Source organism: Malaclemys terrapin, chromosome 21 (genome assembly GCF_027887155.1).
Source record: "Malaclemys terrapin pileata isolate rMalTer1 chromosome 21, rMalTer1.hap1, whole genome shotgun sequence".
Classification (NCBI taxonomy): Eukaryota; Metazoa; Chordata; order Testudines; family Emydidae; genus Malaclemys; species Malaclemys terrapin.
The window spans coordinates 1,535,065-1,548,019 of NC_071525.1; the positions used below are offsets into that span (position 1 = coordinate 1,535,065).

At 67.6% G+C, this 12,955-nt stretch overlaps 1 protein-coding gene across 1 annotated transcript; it reads right to left on the reverse strand.

The window, feature by feature from the left end:
* Window positions 1-256: 256 nt before the first annotated feature.
* SLC27A3 (solute carrier family 27 member 3) lies at window positions 257-11,149 on the reverse strand. Its single transcript, XM_054011116.1, has 10 exons — window positions 10,638-11,149; window positions 7,379-7,588; window positions 6,663-6,821; window positions 4,228-4,352; window positions 3,501-3,695; window positions 2,807-2,897; window positions 2,532-2,730; window positions 2,071-2,168; window positions 1,712-1,842; window positions 257-1,165 (listed from the first exon to the last, which is right to left on the reverse strand). The coding sequence occupies exons 1-10, from the start codon at window positions 11,107-11,109 to the stop codon at window positions 989-991; spliced, it is 1,857 nt and encodes a 618-aa protein (XP_053867091.1). The 5' UTR covers window positions 11,110-11,149; the 3' UTR covers window positions 257-988.
* Between the last annotated feature and the right edge of the window lie 1,806 nt (window positions 11,150-12,955).

The window sequence follows — 12,955 nt, forward strand, 5'->3', positions numbered from 1 at the left end:
TGGGCCCCTAAACCGACCCCCAGGCTCCCAGCCACAGCGGTGGGGTCAGCGCGCCCCAGTGCCAGGGGGAGGTGCTGGGGGGCTCCAAGCTGTGGGGTCAGCGCACCCCAGTGCCAGGGGGAGGTGCTGGGGGGGCTTTCCCAGCTCCAGGGGCAAAGGGGGGGGCACGAGAGAGCAACACATTTTGTTAAAAATGTTTTATTTGCCAAAAGGTATAAAAAGTACAAACCTTCCCCCCCGTGGTACCCCCCGCCCCTCCCTCCCCCCCCAGGGCCCCGAGGGCAAAGGACGCCCGGCGACTCCTCGGACACAAACTGTCCAGGCTGCAGCCAGGGTCGGTCCGTGCCGGCCCATCTCGCACTCGGAACAGCCCAGCCAGACTCGGGGGGGGATGGAGGCAGGGCCGTTCTCCCCGAGCCCTGGCTGGGAGCTCAAGGACCAGCCCAAGGGCCCCCCAAGTCATGGTGGAGCCAGGATCCGAATCCAGCTCCCTGGTGTCCCCGCCCAGCGCGCCCCCCGACCCAATGCCCTGGGCAGGGAGATCCCGTGAGGGGGGAGCCGCCCCCGAGTGCGGGGAGGGGGGATGATGGAGGACACAGCTCCCAGTCAGCACCCAGGGAGTCGCTCTGCTGGAGACAGGCCCGGGGGTGAGTCAGGACGAGAGGGCTGAGCTCCCGGCTTCCAGCCCCCTGGGGCAGAGGAGTGGGGTGTGCGCAGGGGAGGGGGGGCAGGAAGTGGGTGGGTGACAAACATGGGGCGCAGGGGGTGGGGGGCGCTGGAAGGACCAGGGGCTGCAATGTGGGAAAAATCCTGCAGCCACCTGAGCCCCGTTCCCCCCCCCGGAGGCAGGCAGCACCCCAGAGCCCTGGCCAAGCAGGGAGACTACGAGTCCCAGCATGCAATGGTGCTGAGCTGTGCATGCTGGGACTCGTAGTCTCCCCAGGTGACCCCCAGCCGGAGGGAGCCCGAGGCAGGTGGGGCGGGGAGGTTATATCCGGACAGCCCCCGAGACGACGCCCTCCCAGAGCCGCGGGGTCAGGGGCACGTAGGCCCCTGAGGCGTCATCCATCAGGTACAGCGGGTCCGGGAGGCGCGTGGGGTCGCAGCCCTCGCTGGCCAGACGCACCTTGTGCTGCTTGAAGGTCTGTGTCATCGCCAGCTGGTCCTGCCGGGGAGGGGAGACGAGACGCATCAGAGCTCAGACAGGGGCTGCAGGGACGGGGGGGGGGCCCTGCTGGAGGCAAGGGGGTCTAGGGGGGTGCAGGTGCCACAGCCTGGGGGCTCCTGCTGGCGGACACCCCCTGGCCTGGATTCCTGGGTCTTTTCTCAGGTCCTTTAAGCTGCCAGAATCCCCCCCCCCCATACAGCTTCACCAGACCAAGCTGTTGTGCTGGGTGCCCCGGGGGGGGGGGAGCTCTGGCAATTTGGGGGGGCAGTTGCTATGTGCTGTCTGGGGCTTTAATGAGGTGACCCCTGCAGCTCCACCTGGATTTGGGATATTTGTCACTCCCTGTCCCAAACAACCCTCACGCCCCGCCCCAGAGTCAGCTGCATCTCAGCCCAGGTGAGAGATCCCTGTATAAACAGCCACCCTGCCCCTCCCCAGAGGCAGCTGCAACTTTCTCCAGCGTGTCGTTTCCAAGCCTTTGACGGGGAGGCCGGTGGTGTTTGCACCCTCCACCCCATAGTCCCGGTGCCCGGCGGGCGTTACCTGCACTCTCAGAAAGCGGGGCCTGGCGTAGGGGGGCAGGAACTCCACCGCGTGGCTGTACAGACGGGCCCCATCCAGCTTGCAGCCCGGCCGTAGGACAATGGCGGCCATCCCAGCCCGGCCCTCGTACCCTGGGGCAGAGGGGGAGCAATGAACACCGTGGGGGGGGGCAGACTGTGCTGGGTGGGGGGAGGAGACAGAAGGGACAGAACCTCCCCCCCACCCCGACATTCTCCCACTGGGCTCCAGGAGGCAGCTGTACCCCCCGCCCCGGCTTCCTGTTTTCCTGGGGAGCCCCTGGCACCAGCCTGCGGGGGAGGGGGCAGAGGGGGAAGGGGGAACCCAGCCTGGGGGGGTACCTGGCACGGCGACCCCGTAGACATTGACTTCCTGCAGCGAGTCCAGCGCGGCCAGGGCCTCGGCCACCTCCGTCGTCGCGACGTTCTCACCTTTCCACCTGGGGGCAAACGCGGCCTGAGCGGGGCAGAGCCAGAGCCCCCGACCCCCAGCTCTCCAGGGACCCCCCGCTGGGGGGACCAGGTCAGGCCCTTGTGCACGAGGCCGAACCCAGCAGCCCCGTCGACCCCAGAGGGACAAACACCAGCGGCTCTGGGTCCTGCCCTTTGGGATGTTGGGTTCCCGGGAGGGGGCTCTGGACGGGGGCGGGGGGGGGCTGTCTGGATGGGGGGGGCTGGTTGCCCTGGGGGTCTCTGGATGATTGGGGGGGCTGACTGACCAGGGGGTGTCTCTGAGGCTGCCCGGGGGTGTCTCTCTGGATGCCGGGAGGGGAGGAGCGGGGGTGTCCCTGCAGCTCTGGTACCTGTAGGTGTCCCCGGTACGGTCCCGGAAATACACAAACTGGGCGGCGTCCTGGGCCATGAGGTCGCCCGTGTTGAAGTAGGTGTCTCCCTCGGTGAAGACCCCACGCAGCAGCTTGTGCTCCGAGAGCTCCCGGCCGCCCGCGTAGCCCAGGAAGGGGTTCTGGGGGGTCACCGGCGCGATCAGCAGCCCCGTCTCGCCTGTGGGGGGCAGCGGTGAGCAGGGGCCTCAACCGGCCACTTCCCCCCTCCCTCCCGGCCAGCCTCTGCCGCTCACCTGGGCCGACCCGCTGGCACCACCCGGCCGCGTCCCGCACCGGCATCCCCTGCAGCACGTCGTAGCGCACCAGCTCGAAGGGGCAGAAGAGCTGAAAGAGGCGCAGAGAGTCAGAGACCCCCCACGCACTGCCTCCTCGCCCGGACGGCGCTCCTCAACCCCGACCCGCAGCCCCCCGCCTGGCCGGTGTCCCTCAACCCCGACCCGCAGCCCCCAGCTCTCCTGGTGTCCCTCAACCCCAACCCGCAGCCCCCCGCCTGGCCGGTGCCCCTCAACCCCGACCCGCAGCCCCCCGCCCGGCCGCTGCTCCTCAACCCTGACCCACAGACCCCCAGCTCTCCTGGTGCCCCTCAACCCCAACCTGCAGCCCCCCGCCTGGCCGGTGCTCCTCAACCCTGACCCGCAGCCCCCCAGCTCCCCCCTCAACCCCGACCCGCAGCCCCCCGCCTGGCCGGTGCTCCTCAACCCCGACCCGCAGACCCCCAGCTCTCCTGGTGCCCCTCAACCCCAACCTGCAGCCCCCTGCCTGGCCGGTGCTCCTCAACCCTGACCCGCAGCCCCCCAGCTCCCCCCTCAACCCTGACCCGCAGCCCCCCAGCTCCCCCCTCAACCCCGACCCGCAGCCCCCTGCCCCCCAGTGCCCCTCACTCCCGACCCGCAGCCCCCCGCCCGGCGATGGCCCAGCCCCGCTCACCTTGTAGAGGAAGCTGCCGCGGCCGACCGCCCCCAGCGTGTTGGTGTAGTTGAAGAAGGTGATGTTGCCCTCGGTCATGCCGTAGGTCTCCACGATGCGGACGTTGCCGAAGCGCTGCAGGAAATCCCGCCAGACGTCGGGCCGCAGCCCACTGCCCACGGCCAGGTGCAGGCTGTGATCCCGCTCCCCTTCTCTCTGGGGTGGGGGGATTTGGTTCAGTGCGGGGATAGTCCCGCCCCAGACCCGAGGTTAATGCAGGATCATAACCTGTTCAGTAACCCCGCTTCCAGGGCCCCTGCTCTAACCCACCAGCCCCCACTCCCCTCCCAGAGCCTGGACAGAACCCAAGAGTCCTGGCTCCCAGGCCCCCCCTGCTCTAACCCACCAGCCCCCACTCCCCTCCCAAAGCCAGGGAGAGAACCCAGACCCTGGCTCCCACCCTGCTGCCTGCTCAAGGGTCTAGTTCCTGGCCCTGTCACTGCCATGCCTCAGTTTCCCCAGGTGGGTCCCAGTGGGGAGGAGTGTTTGTGCTCATATGGTGCCCACAGCTCTGGACATCCTGTTGGCCCTGTGCAGACCAGCTGCCCCGTTCCACCCCAGGGCTGGGGCGCATGGGGCCGTGCTCAGGGGTCAGCACCGTTAAGAAGGGGCAACCCAGAGGGAACTGGGTACAAATCCCAGCAGGGGGCCCTCGGCACCGTGTGGGCCCCCAGCTCCCGGCGCTGACCTTGGGCTGGTTGACAAGGTAGCGGCACAGCTCCCCGATGTACTGGAACACGGTCACCCCGTAGTGCTGGCAGTCGCCCCAGAACTGGCTGGCTGAGAACTTCCTCTTCAGCACACACGTGGCACCTGGCGGGGAGAGCGCCCTCAGAGAGCTGCCCCAAGGCCCTGCATAACCACAGGCCGGGCGGGCCAACCCACCCCACTCAGGCCTCAGCGACAGCTGGCCAAGGCAGCCAGGACTCCTGGGTTCTATCTCCAGCTCTGGGAGGGGAGTGGACTCTAGTGGGGTAGGGCAGGGGGAGGGGCTGGGAGCCGGGACTCCTGGGTTCTATCTCCAGCTCTGGCAAGGAGTCCCAGCCTCTCTCGATGCCTGTACCCCACCTCCCTGGTGAGGAGCCCAGCGCCCTGGGACAGGCAAAGCATCACTTATGCCTCTATGGTGACCTGCGGGGGCTGGCACCCGGCGGATCCCAAGGCAGCCGGGGATGGATACGCTGAGCTCAGTGGCCTTGTTTCTAACGGCTGCAGCACCGGCCCCCTGGCCCAGATGGGGCCCCTGAGGTCTATGGGGCCCCCGTTCCTGCTGGAATATGGGCCTCAAAAGCTTAAGAACCTCTGAGCGGCCGGACTTGGTCAGACGCCCAGAGCTCTGTCTTCCGCCAGCGGCTGGTGCCAGGCGCTTCAGAGGGACGAAGAGACAGGCCACGTTTTGAGTGACTGTGACGAAGTGGGACTGTTCTTAATGTTTCCTCTGAATACTGTGTGGGTGCCTCAGTTTCCCCTATGCATTTCTTAAGTCTCTAGGTGGTAGGGAAAGGCCAGTGCGCATAAATCACTGACACTCTGTCTCCCTGGCAACAAATGGCCAGGGCCCCTTCCCCCCCTGCAAGGAAATAGCTAAAGGTGAACAAAGAGATCAGGTGATCTCCTGGCCCAGGAAAGAGACAAAGCCCAGAGGAGGAGGGGCTGGAGGGGGGTTCAGTTTGGAGCTGGCTGGGGACTGGACAAGAGGGGAGACAGGGGTCTGCCTCGCTAGGCCCCAGAATGGACCCGGCCGAGGGGTCCTGTTCGCTGGATTAACAAGCTTTGTTTTAGACCATGTTCCTGTCATCTAATAAACTTCTGTTTTACTGGCTGGCTGAGAGTTACATCTGACTGCGAAGTGGGGGTGCAGGACCCCGCCTGGGCGGACTCGCTGTGGGAAGCGCACGGAGGGGCATATGCTGAATGCTCCCAGGAGAGACCCAGGAGGTGAAGCCGTGTGAGCTCCTTGCCCTGAAGACAGTCTGCTCCGAGGGAGAGGAGACTCCCCAGAGTCCTGACTGGCTTTGTGGGGAGCAGTTCCAGAGCATCACCTGGGGACTCTGTGACAGTGACTCATCGTCTGTCATCCAGTCCCAGCCTCTGGCAGTTGGAGGTTTAGGGACACCTGGAGCAGGTGGTTGCATCCCTGATCATCGCGGCAAACAGCCATTAGTGGACGTGTCCTCCATGCAGGGCCGGCTCCAGGCACCAGCCCACCAAGCATGTGCTTGGGGCGGCGCCTGGAGGGGGGCGGCAGCACGGCAGGGCCCCAGCTGGGCTCTCCGCCCTCCTCCCAGCGCTCTGGCCGCCGGGGGCTCTCCGCCCTCCCCCCAGTGCTCTGGCTGGTCAGGGATTGCAGGCCTGCGGCCGGGCTTGGTGCCCTCCCCTGCCGCGCTGGGGGGCGGCGGGTGGATTTTTTGCCTAGGGGGGCAAAAAAGCCAGAGCCGGCCCTGCCTCCATGAGCGTCTCGTTCTTTTTTGAACCCAGTTGTACTTTTGGCCTTTACAGCATCCCCTGGCAGTGAGTTCCACAGGTTGACTGTGCGTTGTGTGAAGAAGTATTTCCGTGTGCGTGTGTTAAACCCGTTGCCTGTTAATGTCTTTGGGTGACCCCTGGTTCTTGTGTTACGTGAAGGGGTAAATAACACTTCCCTAGTCACTTTCTCCAGCCCAGCCACAATTGTATAGACCTCTGTCATATCCCCCCCCCTCGTCGGCTGTTTTCTGAGCTGAGCAGCGCCAGTGTGTCTTGTCTACTCAGACAGGAGCTGTTCCAGCCCCGAGCGTGGTGTCGTCTTGCTCGGCCCCGTTTCCAATTCTAAGGTATCTTTTTTGAGATGGGCCGACCTGACCCGCAGGCCGTGTTCCCGGTGTGGGTGTCCCAGGATTTCTGTAGTGGCCTTGTGATATTTTCTGACTTATCATCTGTCCCTTTCCCAACAATTCCTGACACCGTTCGGGTCTCTGCTCAGGGAGCTCCCACAGCAGCTCCAGCCCCTCTCCCCGGCGCAGGAACAGCTCATCACACCCCACCACCGGGCATGGACAGGTGGGATTATTTCTCCCTTGTTGTCAAGCCCCCCCCCAGCGGGGGGCAGCCCAGACCCCCCCAGGTCGCTCCTGCCCAGCTCACCGATCCCGATGCAGCCGACGATGCCCAGCAGGGAGCCCGACATGTGGTACAGGGGCAGCGCCACGTAGATCACGTCCTTGCTGGAGGCCCCCACCAGGCGGTAGAAGCCCAGGCACATGATGGACTTGAGGTGGCTGATGCGGGCAGCCTTGGGCAGCCCTGCAACGGGGGAGACGGGGATCACGCCGTGCCCAGGCTCCTGGCTCCCCAGTGCCCAACCCACGGGGGAGTGGGGTCAGTGAGTCCCCCCGAGCCGGGCACACCCCACGCCCTGGCTTCCCGCCCCGAGGGATGCCCCACAGCTGTCGCTCCCCTCAGGCCCTGCTCTGCAACCAGTCTGAGCAGCGATGCCACTGAGTGGTCGCGTTTAAACCTCCCCATCCCCCCCACAGCTGCAGAGTCCCCCCCCCCCCTCCTGCCGCCCCCCCTTGTTCATCCAGGCCCCGCAGCCACCGGACACACGAAGCCAGAGCAGGGAGCCCTGCATCGGGGCACGGAGCGGCCACAGACAGCCCCCGGGACGCTGAACCGGGCCCTGCTCCCGCGATCTTGGGGCTTGGGATGGGCTGGAGGCAGCAGGCGCCGGAGAGAGCCGGGCAGGCCCTTTCCAAACACCCCCCATTCCCCCGGCCAGCTCTGCGGATGCCCCTCACTCCAGACCCGCAGCCCCTGCCCTGGGGGGAGCCCTGTGCCTGGGGGCAGCAGTGGGGCCCCACCTGTGGTGCCCGAGGTGAAGATGTAGAGGCAGGTGTCCATCATGTCCCTGGGCGTGGATAAGTCTGAGGGCACCGGCTCTTCGGATGCCTCCTCCATCAGCTCCTGCAGGCTGGTGACCCCCGGCGGGCAGGGGCCCGGGCCCAACATCCACACCACGATGCCCTGCTCCTGCAGGGCGGGCAGCAAGGGCTCCACAGCTTCATACAGATCTGTGGGGAGGGGGAGGGCATGAGCTCCGGGGCAGGGCTGTCTGTTCGCCCTGGGGTGCAGCACCCAGTGTGGGGGGCCCCAGGGGGCGGCTGCCAGATGGCCACAGCCCCGTGCCAAAGTCACGGCCAGCTGGCGCCGCCCCAGATGGGGCCTCCTTCACCCCACCCAATAACTGGAGCAGACCCCGTGCAGGGCAGCAGACAACGCCCGATTCACAGGCCAGGGCCCTGCCCTCTGTGGTGCCCCCTCGTTAAGGGGAAAGGAGAGTAACGAGCCATGGGGGAGGGCCGGAAAATGGCACCATGAAGCAGTGATGGACGGACGGGTGGAGCCGGACCCCGACAGGGGGAGTGATGGGCCGTCTCCCAAGGGCAACGAGAGAGGCTGCGCTCGGAGCAGCAACGGGTGGGCGCCGTATGCCAGGGACGAGGGGCTGGGCAGGCAAGGGGGCCAGGGAGAGGACACCGCAGGGCAGGGGCCAGCGCGCCAGGCCAGGCCGGAGCAGCGTTAGCTCAGTGGGGCAAAGGCTTCTCCCCTCTAAACCCTCCGCCCCGGCTGGCGCACTGCAGACCGAAGGGCGCGTCGCTGATTTGCACTGGCTGAGGATTTGGCCTGGGGCTCAGGGCTCGATCCGGCGGTTCCTGGCCCCGAGATCCAGGCTGCCCCCAGCAGCGGAGCTGCGTGAGCCCCCTGGTGCAGAGTCCACGCCCGTCTGAGCCGTGGCAGGATGTGTCCCCGTCGGTCCCGTCCAGCCACCTTCCCCACCCCCACCCCGCTGAGGATGCCGAATTGTCCCCAATTAAATCATCATTAAAGGCCTGGCGCGGCTGCAATTACTGCGATGACTTCCAGCTCGGTAGGCAATGCCAGAGGGTTGCTGCGTTAATTAGTTATTCAAATTGTCCCTGTGAACCGAGCTCGGGGCGGGGGGGTGTGTGTCTCGGCTCTGCAGAGGGGCGACACAATTGCTCCTGGCCCGGCTCGAACGTGCCCTGATTTCAGACCCAAATGCCAGGCGGCCCCCAGGGATACCCCACTCTGCCTACGCTGAGACCTGGCCCCACGGCAAACACCGCACGACTCTGCCCTGCCCCGGCTGGCTCATCCCAACGCCCCTCGCCTGGCACCGAATTCCCCTCGAAACCAGCTCCCCTCCCCCGCCCATGCCCCCTGCAGACACAGAGCACCCAGCGCCCCAGGAACAGGAGCACTAACGAACCAATCTGGGGCTGCGTGACACCAGCAACCTATGCCAGCCCCAGCCCCAGCCCGGCCAGCGCTTGGGACCTGCTCTGTGCTGGGCTCAGGCAGCCGTGGGTCCAAGGAGCCGGGCCCCAGACCCACCCACTTGGGGCTCTCAGCTTTAAGGAAGTCAAACAACATGGCTGGGTCCCATCTGCCAGGAAAAACTTCCTATTGCCACAGCACTGCAGCTGGCGGGGAGGGGAGGGGCGCGTGGTGGGAGGGGCACACAGGAAAACTTGCCTCAAACTTCTTTTTAAAAGTTTTTCCAGTCCAGCCTGGCAAAGAGTTTGCAGAACAGGCGTTAACAAGAGCTCGGCTCTGCCCAGGCCTGAGCAGAACCCACTGGAAAGTCCTAGATTTATAGCAAGGCAGCACTAGGGGCTTCGGCCGAGATCAGGGCCCTGTCCGGCCAGGCGCTGCCCAGACTGAGCCACCGAGCCGGGCCTAGCCCCGGGGCACTGCCCAGACCGAGCCGGGCCCTGTCGGGCTGGGTGCTGCACCGACAGACCAGTGCCTGTCCCCCACGGCACTGGAACTTTGCAAACACGGCAGCACATAGGCCCTGGGCCTATTGACAGCGCGGACACCAGGACCCAGACTCCTGCCCGCGGTGACCAGTGAGGAGGCTGCCTCTGTATCCGGGGCCTTTGGGGAGCCAGGGACACACGAGAGACCTGCCAGCCCGACTGGGTGCCGCAGGCTCTGGGGGCGACGCCAGGAGCACCTGGCCGCAGGAGCTGGGGCTTTCAGAGCCACGCCAAGGAGCCGCCGCAGGGGATCGGTTCCCAGCCAGCCCGCGGGCAGGAGCTTTCCGGCCAAGGGTTTCACACGGGCCTGGTGATTTCGGGGCCCAGCTTGGGAGGCGGCACAGGGAGCGGCGCTGACTCCACTTGGGAGCCCAAAGCCCCCACTGAAAGCGCTGGCTGGAGACCCTGCCTGCTCCACCTCTCAGGCCTAGCACCTCCAGCGGTGTGGGGCTCGTGGGTCCCCCCTTCGTTACTGAAAACTGTCCACAGCAGGAGCGAAGTGCCATGGCACTGAGAGGACCCCAGAGCACCCAGCATTCACCCCTCATTTGGGGTGAGATTTCCCAGGGCCGAGCACCCAGACCATGCCTGGCACCCAGCGCGCTGGGCTCTCTCCAAAACCTGGCCCTAACTACTCCCATGTTGGGGGATCAGGGGCGGTGGGCTGACACCCAGGGTCACTGCAGAAGAGCCAGTCCAGTCCCCCAGCCGGGCCGCAGGGTGCAGAGGCAGCTACACGGGGCCCGAGTCGGTCACAGCAGGAGGCCGAGTCCTGTGGCACGGTTGGGGGTGGGCAGCTCTTTGCTCCCCATAACCCCCAGACTGGGCGGGGTTTCCTGTCCCAGCTGTTCCCACGCCAGGCCGTCCCCAGGATCCTTTGGGTGACGCTAGTTTATCAAGTGACCTCTGGGACCCCCACAGAGAATCACAATCCACCCCCCCCCCACGGCCGGTTCCTCCACCCCCCGGGTCTCCCCCGTGCGCCCCCATTGCGTCCCGGCCCCTCTGTCTCCCCGTGGGCCCCCATTGCGTCCCGGCCCCTCCGTCTCCCCGTGCGCCTCCCCGGGTCTCCCCCGTGCGCCCCCATTGCGCCCCGGCCCCTCCGTCTCCCTGTGCGCCCCCATTGCGCCCCGGCCCCCCCGTCTCCCCGTGCGCCCCGCTCCCCCGTGCGCCCCGGCCCCTCCGTCTCCCCGTGCGCCCCCATTGCGCCCCGGCCCCCCCGTCTCCCCGTGCGCCCCGCTCCTCCGTGCGCCCCCCGCGGGTTCCCCCCACTCACCGCGCGCCACCAGCAGCGCCCGCGCCCCGCAGCCCCGCAGACAGTGCAGCAGCGCCCCGCGGCGCAGGCCGGTGCCCAGGAAGGCGGGCACGGCCCCCAGCCGGGCCAGACCCAGCCAGGCCCACACGAAGCCGGGCTCGTTGCCCACCAGCAGCGCCACGGTCTGGCCGGGCCGCAGGGGCCCCCCGGGGCCGCGCCAGGCGCGCAGCGCGTTCGCCACCCGCCGGCTCGCCCGCTCCGCCTGCCCGTAGCTGAAGCGCTGCCCCTCGAAGCGCAGGAAGAGCCGCTGCGGGGCCGCCCGCGCCAGGCCGGCGAAGCGCTGGGCCAGGCTGGACCCCGCGCCCCGCAGCACCCGGCGGCGGCACAGCAGCGCCCGCAGCAGGAACCGCGCGTCCGCCCACAGGTGCGGCCAGAGCCGCCGCTGCAGCCACAGGAGCGCGGCCGCGGCCACCACCGCCCCGGCCAGGTACATGCCGCCGCCGGAGCTGGGCTGGGGCTGGGGCTGGCTGGCGCGGGGGCGCGCAGGGGCGGGGCAGGAGCCGGCGCGCCCCCGGAGGAGGAGGGGGCCGAGCCCCGCGCCAGAGGCTGGGCGCGCCCCCGGGGGGGGCCCAGAGCCGGCTCCGCGCCCCGCGCCCCCGGCAGGAGCTGGAGAGGGGCCCCGGGGTTGGGCAGGGGCCTAGCGCTGCCCCGGGGGGGGGCTCGGTTCCCAGCTGTGAAGTGGGGAGCTGAGAGCCCCCCCCCCGGGGAACCCAGGGCTGGGGGGCGCCTGGCTCCCCCCTGCCTGGGCAGTGCCAGCCCCGCCGTGCCCCTCTGTGCGTACACGCCAACCCCGACCATGGGCAGCCCGATTTCCAGCATGCACACGGGTCTCCTGCCCCCTTAGCAGCACGGACACCGCGCAGGGACAGTGACCCATGTGAGGTTGGCTTTCAGAGACCTTCTGGGATGGGTATGTCAGGCCCAGGCCCAGACCCCGGGTTCGATCCCTATAACCCCTCTGCCCTCGGGCACCAGGAGTGCTTGGGGGACAGGGGCTCGGCTCTGCCCAGCTCCCAGGACAGTAGATGGGGAAGGACTTGGCTACTGTGGAGATGGGGCCACGCCAGACTCTCCCCCCCTCTGCGCACCACCTGGCAAGCGCCTGGTATTTAACCTCCCCCCAGTTGCTTTACCATCCCTCAGTGTGTGGTTGGGCAGGGAGGGGACACGCCCGAGCGCTCTCACACCGAGGGGAGAAGAGCCCGAACCGCCCCTGCAGAGCTGGAGCTGGCAGAGCCGGGGGCCAGCCGTGCTGCACCGTGTTGGCTACAACAAGGAAACGTTGGGCAAAGCTGTTGCCCCATCCTGCCCTGCCCTGAGAATTGGCCCCGGGCCCAGCCCCGCTGCAGGGAGGGGGCTGTTCCACATCCAGGCTCCTTACAGCACCTCCTACGGCGAAGGAGTCCTGGATCCCCAGTTTTGGCCCAGAGCAGCCAAACCCAGCCGGGCCCCAGAGCAGCGGGTAGCGCAGGCTGGCTGTGGAGGAGGGCTCCGCGGGAGCTGGGGGCACATGGGAGTCCGGCTGTCAGAGACCCAGACTGGAAAGCCCAAGCGCACGGTCTGGGCAGGGGGAGGCGGCCCCAGCCCGGGCCTGCAGCGGGACAGAGGGGCCCTGGGGAGCAGGGCCCTGCATCTGGTGTCTCAGCTCCTCGGGGCCGGGACTGTCTTTGACTGCCTGGGCGGCGCCCGGCGCCACAGGCCCTTATCTCACCCCGGCTCCAGGCCGGTATCGAGCAAGGCCCAGCGAGATGCTGGTCACACAGCAAGGCCGAGCGTCTGGTTCCACACCCCCTCCCCTGCAGTGCAGGTTGGGCTGACCTGAACCCTGGCCAAGTCACTGCCCCGCTCCAGGCCGCCTGCTGGGGGGCAAACAGCCCTTGCACCATCGCCGGCTCCTCGGCCAGGCCCACGCCCAGCCCTGCGAGACAGCGGAAAGCGGGGAACGTTTCCCTAGGTCACACCCAGCCGGCCTGGGGGCTCCGTTCGGCTCAGGGGCAAAGCGCAGGGTTCCCACAGCTTTTCCTAACCGGAGCCCCGTGAAAAATCTCTGGTCGGCTGCAGCAAGCCGCCCACGCCTGGGAGCGCAGACCTGACTCCATGGTGCTGGGCTGGGCTCTGCCTCGTGGGATTGGGGTGGGCAAGTAGCCCCTGTGGGAACTGGAGGGGTCGCTGTGAGGGCACAGCGCCAGGCGCACGTGGGGTTAGCTGTAGCAAGGCCCTGCACACCCGGCCACCCTCGGCCCAGCCTGCCCGGGTCTAAGCTCCCGCCCTCTGAAGCT

Coding starts and splice junctions, on each gene's coding strand:
- SLC27A3 (XM_054011116.1), bottom strand. CDS start 11,109: ATGTACCTGGCCGGGGCGGTGGTGGCCGCGGCCGCGCTCCTGTGGCTG. Junction 4,353..6,662: donor CGTCGGCTGCATCGGGATCG/GTGAGCTGGGCA, acceptor TCTCCCCGCCAG/GTGCCACGTGTGTGCTGAAG. Junction 2,898..3,500: donor GCGGCAGCTTCCTCTACAAG/GTGAGCGGGGCT, acceptor CGCCTCTTTCAG/CTCTTCTGCCCCTTCGAGCT.